We start from the raw sequence: 15615 nt of genomic DNA, 5'->3' as shown, positions 1-15615 counted from the left end.
TTCTCTCCAGGAAAAACATCAGGGACAGATTGATATTCTGCAAAAGGTACAGGGATTGGACTGCTAAGGACTGGGGTAAAGTCATTTTCTCTGATGAATGCCCTTTCCGATTGTTTGGGGCATCCGGAAAAAAGCTTGTCCGGAGAAGACAAGGTGAGCGCTACCATTGTCCTGTGTCATGCCAACAGTAAAGCATCCTGAGACCATTCATGTGTGGGGTTGCTTCTCAGCCAAGGGAGTGGGGTCACTCACAATTTTGCCTAAGAACCAGCCATGAATAAAGAATGGTACCAACACATCCTCTGAGAGCATCTTCCCAACCATCCAGGAACAGTTTGGTGACAATGCCTTTTCCAGCATGATGGGAGCACCTTGCCATAAGGCAAAAGTGATAACTAAGTGGCCCGGGGAACAAAACATCAATATTTTGGGTCCATGACCAGGAAACTACCCAGGCCTTAATCCCATTGAGAACTTTGGGCAATCCTCAGAGGTGGGTGGACAAACAAAACCCCACAAATTCTGACAAACTACAAGCATTGATTATGCAAGAATGGGCTGCCATCAGTCAGGATGTGGCCCAGAAGTTAATTGACAGCATGCCAGGGAGGATTGCAGAGGTCTTGAAAAAGAAGGGTCAACGCTGCAAATATTGACTCTTTGCATCAACTTCATGTAATTGTCAATAAAAGCCTTTGACACTTATGAAATGCTTGTAATTATACTTCAGTATTCCATAGTAACATCTGACAAAAATATCTAAAGACACTGAAGCAGCAAACTTTTTGGATCTTTAATATTTGTGTCATTCTCCAAACTTTTGGCCACGACTGTAGTGTAAAAAAAAAAGTAAGTAGTAAAGTACAGATAACAAAAAGAAAAATAAGGTACTTTACACCACTGGCTCAGATCCCCCTAATCTACAATATCTCTGTACTGTGGGAGTGTGTTTCGATTAGAATTAACTATTGTCTCTGTAGTATCAACACATTTAATGCAGCCATCTACCGATCAGCCATTCAATCAATGGACCCAAAGAGGCCCAGGTCAAACCGAGTTAACAGGTGGTTTTAAGAGTAAACAATTACATCCACTTCTTTTTGTCTATTTCCATTGATATCATGTGTTATTCTGTCAATATATTCATATAGGATTGAAATGAGGGAATATTGGCATGTAACTCATTTGTAAGTTAACGTGWATTAACTCACTTTTGTACATCACGCTGGTCCGTACTATTGACCTTATTTTAGCACCCAGAAAACGTAATACTTTCAGATCAACTGTAATATCAGTACCATTGTAAAGCACAATTTCTCCCCTTTCCAACAAAATCAATGACGAGGCCTTCATGATGCCCATCTCTGCATGATTCAAGAAGGCAATGAGCTCCGTCGGGTCTTTTTAAAAATGGCGTATGGGGAAGCGAAACCTATTGCGTGATAGTGAGAAGGAGAGATGTCATGTGGGGAAACTGATTTTTTTCACTCGATCTGTACAACTTATCACCTTATCTCCTCTAAAATGTAAATGAAACACTATAAAGAGTTTATATAATGTGTCATTGCATACCTATTTGAAGGTTTGTGTCGAATTTGATTCAGATTTTTAGGGCAGTGCTAAAGTGATCTTCAGAAGTTAACAGCGGCTTTTGAGAGTCATGATAGCTTGCAATGATGATGCAAAAAATGACTAGGTATCCCCCCTTACCCCCGTCACTGTCCCTTTCTTGTTTTTAAACAGTGAGAGAAGTGCTACACCTGGTGGAGAGAGGCTGTAAGACAGAATTAGTTGCTTTATGCGTGCTGTACGTTACGCCATGACACGTCACGATGTAACGTACAGCGTCGGAGGGGTCGGTTTTTTCAACTTTTCTCCAATACTATAGAGCCATCACCATGTCAATCAACGCTTGAATAGAAACGTAGTTCACACCCCCAGTTTTGAAGTCAACACAGTCGCTACAGTCCCATTAGTTTTCTTTGCAGCCTCGTTTGAATGTCACGGTTGCACACATTTGTTCAGAATGTGGTTAGCGTACGTTAGTTAGACTTGCTTTCCATTAATAGTAACCGTTTTGATGATGTCAGCTTCTCATCAGACCTCTGTCTCACTTGGAATTTTCCTAGAGCCCAATTTTCTGAAATAAGGGTTACCATTGGTTAATCGTCTTCTAATTGTGCTTAATTGTATTCTAATCTGAAAGATTGCTTAATTGGCAAGGACTGTATGTTGTAGCAATGTTGTCCAAATGTTGTGTCTTGTCTTCCTTACAGATAAGATTGAGAACGGAGGAGACGTGTACCAGAGGAGGAAAGGCCCCCACGTCGACGCTGGTTCCTCAGATTCCGAGGGACAGGAAGTGGGCAGCCGGCAACAGGAAGGGGCAGGGCAAACTGGAAGCAGATGGAGGCGCATCATCCTACTGATCGTGGCGATCACCATCCACAACATCCCAGGTGAGAAGAAGAACCCACTACGCCCAGTCTGTAATGCTCACACCCAAACCAACCCCTGTCACTAGCTCCTAGCCTCTAGCCCTTAGCCCCTATCATATTTCCCTAGGCTATTCATGTTCATCTGAATCGAATAGGTTAGGTTGTTAGGAATCAGAAATATGGTAACCGATTGCCTTTGTGACATTTTCACCATATTGCTGAAGCTACACCTCAGAGGTAGCAGTGAGATGTGTCTGCAGCAGTGATTTCAAMGAGGTCATTTCAGAGGTCATGAGTGTGACTATTCTTAACTCTATTTCTTGAACTGCGTTGTTAATTAAGGGCTTGTTAGTAAGAATTTCACGGTAAGGTCTACACCTGTTGTATTCAGCGCATGTGTTTTAGATTTGACAGGCTTTGGAGGCAGAAGCATCCCCGGTAATAGGGGCTGTGTGTGTTTGTGTACACGTGAGTTGCGGGGGACTGCCCATGCAGGCTCTATGGATAATTCCTGAGAATGTACAAATGGAAAGATGGATTGATTTCCTTGCTGGAGTCATTGTTCARTACTTGAGGRGAAATATWTATGTATTTTTWAAAACATTTTAGTCATTTAGCAGATGCTCTTATCCAGAGCCAATTACAGTAGTGAGTGCATACATTTTCATATTTGTTTGTACTGGTCCCCCGTGGGAATCGAACCCCTGGCATTACAAGTGCCATGCTCTACCAACTGAGCCACACAGGAGTGAGATATATCTATATCTAAGGCTGAACTGGGTGCCGATCCTTGATTGGAGAAACAGGGAAACTATACATTTAGGGATATTATCATTTGAAATATGTTTTTTGGCGGCTTGAAATGATACGTGTGTGTCCTWGACACACACAAAAAAGCTAAAGCCCAGGTACTGTAGATTTGGAATGGTAACACGTCAATATCATGTCCACATGTGTTAATGAAATATGGATGAGAAGAAGAAAAAAACTGTCCAAAGAGTGAGAAGTTTCATTGATTCCTGTGTTCACCGGCAGTCTAACCTGACTCGACGTGAATGGATGTGCATGCAGTTTTGTAACGTGTAGGGTGAAGTTGCCCCTACACACTGATCTTGGGCCAGTTTTAAGATTTATCCAGTTGTGGTGAAGGTTAGGATTCGGGGAGAGGAAGCTGATCCTAGGTCTGTACGTAGGGGGAATTACACCCCAGAGAGGTCTTTTCCAGGAAGTGCGGATGAACGCTGATCCATATGAATATGCCTGGTGAAGTACAGTCATCGGAATCAGCACACGTAGCGACAATACACTATTGACTATACAGACACATCATTAACCTGGTATATCTTTTATGTCATGACAAGGACATGTTTACAAGGCGTCCATTCAGTTATATTATAGGGGTGACGGGATATCAGAGCTGGTGAAATGCATTCATTTGAAACAACAACCGTAGTGACAATTACAGTGCAGATACAGGCATGTCATTACACATTGTTAACCTGGCATATTGTTCACTTAGTCATGTCAGGGATTCAAACAAAAACCTTTCGGTTACTGGTCCAACGCTTTGAACCGCTAGGCTACCTGCCTAGCATTCATGCTACAACGTGTCAATTCAGTTTCGATCTGGTTGGAGTGAGAGTATAGGCCTTCGAGCTGTTAAATGTGTTTCCACAGCTGACATTGGGAATTAGAGGCCTAACTAGCTTGTCCTGTACATGCAAATATGAGGTCTCTGATGATCAGTGAGGCAATGCGATGGCTCAGAGAGAGAGGACTGGGACCAGTAGTTTGTGTGTACCCATGCTAATGCTATCACGCTAATCCTCAGCATGTAAAATGATGCGTGTGAGCGCTCCCGTGCGTGTCAGCTGTGAGCTGTTGATTGATCACATTTTCCCCGTCTCCGATCCAACACCATTACTAGACAGACAGTCCAGACGGCTGGCTATTCATCGTGTTGGTATAGTGTTTCCCATCCCGGCTGGTCTGGACTGCTGGTGTGGACTGGACTGACATGAACCGCACCACAGAACCATTCTGAGGCATATTAGTTATGGAAGAATGGCTCGGTGACTGACTTGGAAGGCTTCACCAGTCCCCTGTTAAGCTTTCCCACTTTGAGCCCACCAAGCTGTGCTGCTAGCTGTCCCTCCCCTGAGAGGTTTGTGTGCACGTGTGTAGCTACCAAGCCTTTACTCCGGCATAACCAACAAGGAGTGTGACCGAGTTGGCTATGTGATTGACAGCTGAAGACGAGCGGTGGTGAATACGAGCACGCGCACATGCATGCATACACACAACCCCAACCCATACACACACATACACACACTCCCCCCTCTCCTCCAACATAACACTTACAATGAGCATTCTAACCTAACAAAATATTACGAGGAGCCAAATGAATAGGTTCTGTGTCAGTACATCCCATCAAAGGGAGTGAGAGAGCGAGCAGAGGGGAGGTAAAGGCCGATAGAGAGAGGATGAGCCCAGACTCCATATGAGCTCGTTCTGATCCTGTAGATTCACTATCGCCCAGCTCCAGCGTCTGCCCCAGACCCAGTGGACCAATCCAGTCCTCCCTTCTGCCGAAGCTTGGCCGTGGCTGGCTGTAGGCCTGCGGCCTTTTCTTTGAAGTCTCGCTGTACGGCTTAATCTGCAGTCATGTTTACAAGAGCTTTGGGGATTTAGCTGAACCTCTGAAGTGTATAGTGTGGTGTCGGGCAGTATCCAGATGTTTATATCGTCATTCCGTCTTTCTCTCACCCCGGGATTTATGGTATATCAGGCTTAGTACACAAGGGAGCGCCAAAAACTCCAAAAAGCCCCATTGGGCATCTATTACCATAATGCTAACAAAATTAGCACAAGTAATAACGAATTCCATGGAGGCTGCTAGCTAAATTTGCTAACTAGCGCAAACAAAAGTAAATGAATAGCAAAGACAAGTAATATAGCTATAACTGTATTCATATATCGGTAGGCGCTACCGAATGAATTTGTGTGAGTTCGGACTTTAACAAGCAAATGTGAACAAGATACATTGTGCAAATGAACGAAGTTTAGATGCATGCAGTAATGGCTCTCCAGCAGTATGTCTACATGCTGTGTCTGTGTGGAGTCGCTAGGGCAACGGGCCTGCCTGCTCAGAGAAAAGGGGGAGGAGCAGACGGGCCAAGAATGGAGAGGAGAAAAAAATGCAAGGAAATCAAGATGGCAGTGGCAGCTGTACAAATAAGTCATCCGAAGGTCTTTGACGTCTCAAACACGGCAGAAAGGTATTACTTGAGCCACTTACTTAGATAGCAAGTTAAACTAGGGTCGTGTTAACTCGTAATTCTGCATTTTTTCACTCAGGAAAAAATATATATCTTGCTGCGTTTTGTAAACGCAGATCTAAAATGCTTCTTATTGTAATTTCTCCTCGGCATCAGACTAATTTTGTGCTTCAGTTGCACTTCTCCACTCAGATGCGAATTCATGATTGGGCATTCAGCAGAACAGCGCTCTGACTGATGTCAGCTACTTTTCCCTGGTACTTTTCTCGGCGTAGCCTGCCTACTTTTCTCCAGTATAGTGCAAGATTAACTTTAAGCAAAACAGTTGGAAATGTAGCTGGCTATATTCTTTCTCTGATAGGCCTAAACATTAGAAATATGATGGCCATATGATGGTCTTTTTGCAAAAAAGACCTTGCTTTTTCATTGTAAGCTCATTTACTTGTGTGGCTGCCAGGCAAATAGCGTTGTACTTTTGTTGTCATCTGATGAAAATGAAGCAATTTTTTGCCAAATATGTTGCACTAATGTATTTTCTGTGAAGGATAACTATAGTTGCACGTCCCTGATCACTCTATTGAAGCAAAAAATACTTTTGACTTTCAATATGAAACGCGACCCCTGTCAATAGACAGCTGGACTCACCTGCTCCCGCTCTCTCCCGTTGTGCTATTTACAAACAAACACATGACTGGCTCAACTTTTCTGGTGAACTATGGTAAGCTTCATCATGTAAAATAATGTGACAGGTGAAATGAAGAGCGCAATCTGCTTTATCTCATAAAGCATTGCACAAGTTGACTGCAGGTATTTCCTTAAAAATAAGTTGCAAATATTCAAATGTATTGAAGAAATTGTTTCAACGGTTTTGAAAAACCAGCATGTGGCTATTTCCAAATACCCCGGTATACRGTATATACGGTATACTGCCTAAGCCTAGTATTGTGTCCACTTCCCTTTATCGCCAAGCCATGTCCTCATGTTTACTCTACCTTACACTGAAAGAGGCATATTTAGATACAGTTATAGATCATCTGTCTTGACTCAGTAGTTTCACTAAGTATTCTCTCCCATATTCCTCTACACCTCTGTTTCCATGCTGACTGTGTGTGTGCACGTGCCTGTGCACGCGTACACATACACACCCGCTTTGACAGGGCTTGAGCGAAAACCAGCAAACTTCAATTTCATCATCAACTAAATACAGTAAACTTTGACCACAGAGAGAGAACACAGGAAGCCGAGAACAAAGTTATTTACTGTACATGGAAGAGTGTTTTTGTTTGTCTGTCTCTGTGTGTGTCTCTGCATACGCTTCACCCYCAATACTAGGAATGGTAATCCCACCCCTCCTACCTAGAAAAGGAGTGTTGATCATCTCTAGGGATTGGAGTGATGAGAGCTGATAGGAAACCATTATAATTCATTTCCAGAATGGTTTATTTCTGTATCCCCTCATAGCTGATGCATTAGGGCACTTATGCTATATACGTCTTTTCGCGGCCACCTCAGCCCTTTTAACATGCCTAGAATGGCATATTGCATATTACGGGCAATTTTTCTCTACCGCTTTGAAGATGCACATGTCTGTTTGCCGGCTTCTCTCCAACTCTCTAGCTAATGAGAGATGTTCTATCCAAACCATCGAATTTCGAGTTTTCTTCTCTTCACACTTCTTTGCCAACTCCAGTCTTTTCTTAACCTGACTACCCATCCACCGGCTCAACACCACGCCCACTAGTGTTTCTTTCTGGACATCTTGTAGAATGTGAACACATTCTGACCACTCTGATTGGTCCCAGAAACCGCTGGGTTGGGCCTGAGCCGGCCTGCATGATGACGTTATCAACTATGATAGTCTGATTGGTTGGAGACGATCCAATCGCTGATGAATTTGTTTTGTACAACGCCCCTCATCGACTTCGAGGATGGCAGTTTCAGACAATGTGTCTAGCGATCGATTAGAGCAGCGGAATGAAATTCAGAAATTCAGTCGTCAGGCAAGCCTTTTCTAGCACACAGACCAAACTCTTACCTGGCAATTAGATGATTTTGTGCTATTTCTGTAGTCATTCTGACCTTGTCAACACTTATTATGTAGAGTCAAGAAGACGGCGCTATAACAGAATAATTACGKCCGTATGACAGCTTTATGGCAGTTTCTGACACTTTATGGTGACAGCGTGACATTTTTATGATAGCCTAGCGACAGCGCTATGACAGGAGTGTGACGGTTTTTCGAAGAGAATGGGACACCAAAATTTCTGTGAATGGGGATTGTAATAAATTACAAAAATKATAACGATGATTGACTGGATGCTATTAAACTTAGCTTCCACAGTGACTCTCACACACTTATCTGGTGTTATTTAATGCATTTAGACTATCACAAGATTAGCAGGTTAGCCGTATTAGCAAAGTGGCCACTGCTCAGAGCACTTTGATCTATTGTAAAGTCCCACTCTCTTACTAATGGTTCTATCAACCATGGGACTTAAGTCGAGTTGAACTTTGCACCTTTTCCAGGAGTAGACCATCCATCATGGAATTAGATCCACAAGCCCTCTATTTTGCTGTCATGTATGACACATCAAATGTCAAGATGGTTACATCCCCCAAGCACAAGGCTGTTCAGTCAGTCGCTGAATGGCACAAGAGTCTGAAGAGTCTCTCCACTCGCCTTGACAACATGGTAATAGCAATGCCAGGCGCTCACCTACACACAACTCGCTGTCGTTAAATGTTGCTAGTGAGTCAACAAACTTACAGTACCAGTCACATGTTTGGACACATACTCATTCAAGTTTTTTTTAAACGTAAAAAAAACTAAACTATTTTCTACATTGTAGAATAATAGTGAAGACATCAAAACTGTGAAATAACACATATGGAATCAAGTAGTTACCAAAAAAGTGTTAAACAAATAGAAATATATTTTATATTTTAGACTCTTCAAAGTAGCCACCCTTTGCCTTAATGACAGCTTTGCACACTCTTAGCATTCTCTCAACTTGCTTCATGAGTTAGTCACCTGGAATGCATTTCAATTAACAGGTGTGCCTTGTTAATTTGTGGAATTTATTTTCTTCTTAATGCGTTTGAGCCAATCAGTTGAGTTGTGACAAGGTATGGGTGGTATACAGAAGATAACCCTATTTGGTAAAAGACCAGGTCTATATTATGGCAAGAACAGCTCAAATAAGTAAAGATAAGTAACAGTACATCATTACTTTAAGACAGGAAGGTCAGTCAATCCGTTTCTTCAAGTGCAGTCCCAAAAACTTTTGAGCGCTATGATGAAACTGGCTCTCATGATGACCGCCACAGGAAAGGAAGACCCAGAGTTACCTCTGCTGCAGAGGATAAGTTAATTAGACTTAACTGCACCTCAGATTGCAGCCCAAATAAATGCTTCACAGAGTTCAAGTAACAAACACATCTCAACATCAGCTGTTCAGAGGAGACTGTGTGAATCAGGCCTTCGTGGTCGAATTGCTGCAAAGACACCACTAATAAAGGACACCAATAATAATATGAGAATTGCTTGGATCAAGAAACACAAGCAATGGACATTAGACTGGTGGAAATCTGTCCTTTTGGTCTGATGAGTCCAAATTTGAGATTTTTTGTTTCCAAGCACCTTGTCTTTGTGAGACGCAGAGTAGGTGAACAGATGATCTCCGCATGTGTGGTTCCCACCGTGAAGCATGGAGGAGGAGGTGTGATGGTGTGGGGATGCTTTGCGGGTGACACTGTCAGTGATTTATTTAGAATTCACGGCACACTTAACCAGAATGGCTACCACAGCATTCTGCAGCGATACGCCATCCCATCTGGTTTGCGCTGAGTGGGACTATCATTTGTTTTTCAACAGGACAATGACCCAAAACACACCTCCAGACTGTGTAAGGGCTATTTGACCAAGAAGGAGAGTGATGCTGCATCAGATGACCTGGCCACAATCACCCGACCTCAAGCCAAATGAGATGGTTTGGGTCGAGTTGGAGGAAAAGCGAAGGACTGAAGGAAAAAGCAGCCATCAAGTGCTCAGCATATGTGGGAACTCATTCAAGATTGTTGTAAAAGCATTGCTCATGAAGCTGGTTTACAGAATGCCAAGAGTGTGCAAAGCTGTCATCAAGGCAAAGGGTGGCTACTTTGAAGAATCCAAAATATATTTATTTAATACTTTTTTGGTTACTACATAAATCCATATGTGTTATTTCATAGTTTTGATGTCTTCACTATTATTCTATTATTCTACAAAAACCCGTGAATGAGTAGGTGTGTCCAAACTTTTGACTGGTACTGTACGTCTTCTCAAAAAGCTTGGCATATGACTTGGAATAGTGTGTACAATTCTTTATATTTTTGGTCTGAATCAATCCCTGATCGCCCCTGCGGTCCTCGAGGCATGTACTTGATTAACACTGCTGTAGAAAGCTGATTACTGAAATATGGTTCCCACATGGGAAAGACCAACCCCCTGCGCCCCATCAAACTCACCGCCTTCTCTGTGCCACTGTGACGCTAGAGACTGATCCTCCCCCCAGGCAGCACCCCTCCTAATGTCTCATATGGTGACAAATGAAGGTATTACTCCCCCTGCCTGAGTTTTTAATGGCTCCTCCAGCACCAACAAGCCCAGACCAGAGCAGCCGATTGAGACTGATGGAGAGTGGGTGCCTCCCACTGAAATGGATCTGTTATGCATCCGTAATGACCTTATCTGAATATCGTATGTATTTCAATCTGAGGGAATATTCATCACCTGCCCCAACCAAAAAAAACGCCAATTACCAATGATTAAAGTGCTCGTTAGTAAATCAGCCAATGTGATGATGGGGTGAGATGGCTCTTGACTTGATATGAAAGCACTGATGGGAATGAAGCCCCTCAATGGAAGATGAGGTATTTCAGTGAAGCTTGGAATGTTGTGCATCTGTATATACAGTGCATTCGGAAAGTATTCAGACCCCCTTGACTTTTTCCATATTTTGTTACGTTACAGCCTTATTCTAAAATTGATTAAATAGTTTCCCACCCTCATCAATCTACACACAATACCCCATAAAGACAAAGCTCAAAACAGGTTTTTATACGTTTTATCAAATTTGTTAAAAATAAAAAATTTAGATAACTTTTGTTTGTACAACTTGATTGGAGTCCACCTGTCTATATAAGGTCCCACAGTTGACAGTGCATGTCAGAGCAAAAACCAAACCATGAAGTCGAAGGAATTGTCAGTAGAGCTCTGACACAGGATTGTGTCGAAGAACAGATCTGGGGAAGGGTACCAAAAAATGTCTGCAGCATTGAAGGTCCCCAAGAACACAAGGGCCTCCATCATTCTTAAATGGAAGATGTTTGGAACCACCAAGACTCTTTCTAGAGCTGACCGCCCGGCCAAACTGAGCAATCGGGGGAGAAGAACCAAGCTTGGTCAGGCAGGTGACCAAGAACCCGAAGGTCACTCTGAMAGAGCTCCAGAGTTCCTCTGTGGAGATGGGAGAACCTTCCAGAAYGACAACCATCTATGTAGCACTCCACCACTCAGGCCTTTATGGTAGAGTGGACAGACGGAAGCCACTCCTCGGTAAAAGGCACATGACAGCCTGCTTAGAGTTTGGCAATAGGCACGTAATGACTCAATGATCATGAGAAACAAGATTCTCTGGTCAGATGAAACCAAGATTGAAACCTTCTCCAGAGCACTCAGGATCTCAGACATGGGCGAAGGTTCACCTTCCAACAGGACAACAACCCTAAGCACACAGCCAAGGAGTGGCTTTGGGACAAGTCTCTGAATGTTCTTGAGTGGGCCAGCCAGAGCCCGGTCTTGAACCTGATCGAACATCTCTGGAGAGACCTGAAAATAGCTGTGCAACGACGCTCCCCATCCAACCTGACAGAGCTTAATAGGATCTGCAGAGAAGAATGGGATAAACTCCCCAAATACAGGTGTATTGTGGACTTGAGGCTGTAATCACTGCCAAAGGTGCTTCAACAAAGTACTGAGTAAAGGGTCTGAATACTGATTTAAATGTGATATTTCAGTTTTTTAATTGTAATAAATTTGCAAAAATGTCTAAAACCTGTTTTTTCTTTGTCATTATGGGGTATTGTGTGTAGATTGAAGAGTGGAAAAAACCCAATTTAATCCATTTTAGAATAAGGCTGTAACGTATGTCATGACGTGGCCCTCTTTKGGTATAGCGAGTACCATCCCCCTCTCTCTCACCACCTCTCTCTCCCTCCTACACCCAGGTTCTGTTATCTCAGGTCGTAAATTCCTGGAGGAGACTCTCTCCTCATGGCCTTGCAGTATAGAGAGAGAGAGTTTCACAGTAGAACAAAGGAACTTCTTGTACATCACAGAACTTGAGAACTGAACAATATCCATGTTTTGGAGAATATGTAAACGGTCGGTGGAGAAGCCAGCTACGACCCAGTCCGTTTTGTTTCATGTTGAGACCTCATGAAAGACAATACAGCCACATTACCATAACTCTGTTTATACAGGAGCCTCCGTTATGAGGTTTGCGTCTAATTATTGTATAAAATGAATGAGTAAAGATGAAACTATTTGTGAAATTATGTAATGTGATTTTAAACTGTTAATGTGAGAGAATTGTATTCCCTTTAAAGTTTAACTAAGATATTGGCCAGCCTCCATGAGCACCGACATGATCTGGCTCATGGGACAGCCCTTTTCTACTGTTAGGAATAAAACCCCCATCTGAAGAAATCCTCTTCAGACCATGCGTACCTCGATTACCAAGGGGGCAAAGGTTTGAGTAGAGACCTCAAAAACCTCAGTATAAGCTAAGGTTGTAATGGTTGTTGAATTCCTAACCAAACCACGTGGAGCATTGGCTACACGGGTGGAAATGGTTAAACGCTGAGACTATCGATCCCGACAGAATAAGAGCAAATCTTAGATACTAATTACTAGTCTGCAGCTAGAAATTATGTACCGTTGGATGCGAAGACCGACAACCGCCGAAACATCTATTCTATAAGAACATTTCTGAATGGTACTCTGAAGTATCCATCCTAACCACGAAAGACTTCAAGGAAGCAGAGAGAGTGACGCGTGGATGAACTTTCCAACTGAAAGACGGACGATTCCAACAGAGATCACGACGACACACTGAGCGTAAATATATATTGATTGCAATTATTCCCGAATGAGTGAGCGTTCATGTGCAAAGGATTAGCATTTCAATTAATATAATTATCAAATTGTATAGTGACTCTTTTGTCTTTCGCGCCCTTCTCAGTCCACACCCACTTCCCTTTGTCCACCAAGCCGTCATATCGGCTTAGCCCACTAGGGAACCTCCCCTATCATTTCCTTGTAACCATATCTACTGTTTGTTGGTTTATGCATTTCTGTGATTATTTAGTTAATTAGTAAATTTATGATTTAAGCCAATTGGTGTATGGATGATTCATAGTAAAGGCTGGGTTTGTGCAGATAACCAACAATTTACGACGTTTGGAATGAGACTAAAGTGAGGTAAAGAATAATTAATTAATTAGAAGACTAATTGATCAGATATTTATATATCTGAAGAGTTATATTAGGAAAWKTATAACTTTGTAATCTGAAGATTTTCCTTGGTGCCCCAACTTCCTAGTTAATTACATKTACATGATTAGTTTAACCACGTAATAATAATTACAGAGAATTGATTTGATAAAATAAGTCTTCACTTTAATGATGCCAAAGACACGACACGTAACAAAATTTGAATACTTGCTGAATGCACTGTAACTATGCTATACTTAAGCAATAAGCCACGGGAGTCGTGGTCAGATTTGCCGAAAGTAGGGCGGTTTGTGGTATATGGCCAATGTACCACGGCTAATGGCTGCTTTGAGGATAACACAGTGCCACCGACGCGGCCCGCTACCAAGGACTGTGTGCTCTCCTTCTCCGTGGCCGACGTGAGTAAGACATTTAAGTGTGTTAACCCCCGCAAAGCTGCTGGCCCAGACGGCATTCCCAGCCGCATTCTCAGAGAATGCACAGTCCAGGTAGGAAACAACACAAGGGTGCGTGCTCAACCCCCTCCTTTACTCCCTGTTCACCCATGACTGTGTAGCGAAGCACACCTCTAACTCTATAATCAAGTTAGCTGACGATACAACAGTAGTAGGCTTGATTACCAAAAATGACGATACAGGGAGGAGGTGTGGGGTCTGGGAGTGTGGTGCCAGGAAATTAACCTCTCACTCAACGTTAACAAATCTAAGGAGATGATCGTGGACTTCAGGAAATAGCAGAGTGAGCACGCCCCTATCCACATCGACAGGACCGCAGTGGAGAAGGTCGAAAGCTTCAAGTTCCTCGGCGTACACATCACTGACAAACAGAAATGGTCCGCCCACACAAACAGTGTGGTGAAGAAGGTGCAACAGCACCTCTTCAACCTCAGGAGATTGAAGAAATGTGGCTTGGCACCTAGAACCCTCACAAACTTTTACAGATGCACAATTGAGAGCATCCTTTTTTCGGGCTGTATCACCGCCTGGAATGGCTACTGCACCGCCCGCAACCGCAGGGCTCTCCAGAGGGTGGTGCAGTCTGCCCAACGCATCACCGGGGRCAAACTACCTGCCTTCCAGGACACCTACATCACAGGAAGGACAAAAAGATAACAAAGGACAACAACCAGCCGAGCCACTGCCTGTTCACCCCGAATTATCCAGAAGGCGAGGTCAGTACAGTACAAGGGACCGAGAGACTGAAAAACAACTTCTATCTCAAGGCCATCAGACTGTTAAATAGCCATCACTAGCATTAGAGGCTGCTGCCCTATATATATAGACTTGAAATAACTGGCCACTTTAATAAATGGAACACTGGTCACTCTACTTTTAAAAGAAAAACATATTTTGCATTATCTCATCTCATTTGTATGTACTGTATTCTGTTCTGTTCTTCTGTGTCTTAGTCTATGCCGCTCTGAAATTGCTCATCCATATATTTATATATTCTTAATTCCATATACAATACTATAGTCTACTAATACCTATAGGTGGTATTAATACAGTACTGCTGCAGGCTTCATATTTTTCTGTGAGAGGGAGCGAGCCTATGGCATTTGCCACTGATGGTGTAGGCTACCAGTCAGTCCAGGGAGTGAGGTRTGGAGCTCTGTGTGTGTTTTTCAGCCAGGCTTTACGCACACACACACACACACAGACCTTTAGGAGAATCATTACCTGTGTGTGTGTACGGCTGTCAGTCTAACCTGTGGCCTTTTTAAGCTGTATTTATATCCCAGTGTTAAAAATGAAAGGGGGAAGGAAGTGAGGAAGAAGAGAGGGGAGAGGGAAAAGAGGGAGAAGAGATACCCAGCTGGAAGCTGCTGTGTCTAATTAGAAGGAGTTGGTTGCTGGTACAAGTGTGTGTGTGCTTTCATGCTCACACCAGGGTAAGTAAGAGAGAGAGTGGGTGCTCGTGCAAGACTTTATCGCACACCCAACACGCACCCAGCCGCTCAGTGAGAGAATTAGATTTGATAGAGTAGGAAATCATACAGTCATTCATTGATAAATCTATTATATTTTAACACACACTTCATTGTGAATAGCCTGGAGGCATGGATCCTGTCTGTCCTGCTGCGGGTGTTACTCGTCTCTCCTTCAGTAGACAGAGAAGACGGAGAGCTGTCTCTCTCTTTCTGCCTTCCTCCTCTTCTTACTCTCAGTAATACACTCAATATAGATGTGAACTCTTATTAATTCTGGTTGATGAGCCAAGCAGCCAAGCTCGAAAAAACTCTTGACTGTACTTTCTGACTCACCAGCTCTTTATAACCGTTCCCTACCTATTCTCACTTGTCCATGCTCTTTCAATCTCCCTCTCTGTCTCTCTCGGTCTCCCT

General features: G+C 43.0%; 1 protein-coding gene across 2 annotated transcripts in view; it reads left to right on the top strand.

Annotated features, from left to right (window-relative positions):
- LOC111977905 (zinc transporter ZIP11) overlaps nt 1-15615 on the top strand; it is a 141914-nt gene that overhangs the window by 106285 nt on the left and 20014 nt on the right. For both annotated transcript variants that reach the window (XM_024007686.2, XM_024007685.2), the window contains exon 6: nt 2277-2459. In XM_024007686.2, coding sequence (XP_023863454.1) covers nt 2277-2459 — 183 coding nt within the window. The remainder of the gene's footprint in view (nt 1-2276; nt 2460-15615) is intronic.

The sequence above is a fragment of the Salvelinus sp. IW2-2015 genome, linkage group LG18 (genome assembly GCF_002910315.2).
Source record: "Salvelinus sp. IW2-2015 linkage group LG18, ASM291031v2, whole genome shotgun sequence".
NCBI classification, from domain to species: Eukaryota; Metazoa; Chordata; class Actinopteri; order Salmoniformes; family Salmonidae; genus Salvelinus; species Salvelinus sp. IW2-2015.
This window is presented reverse-complemented; position numbering and strand designations above follow the sequence as displayed.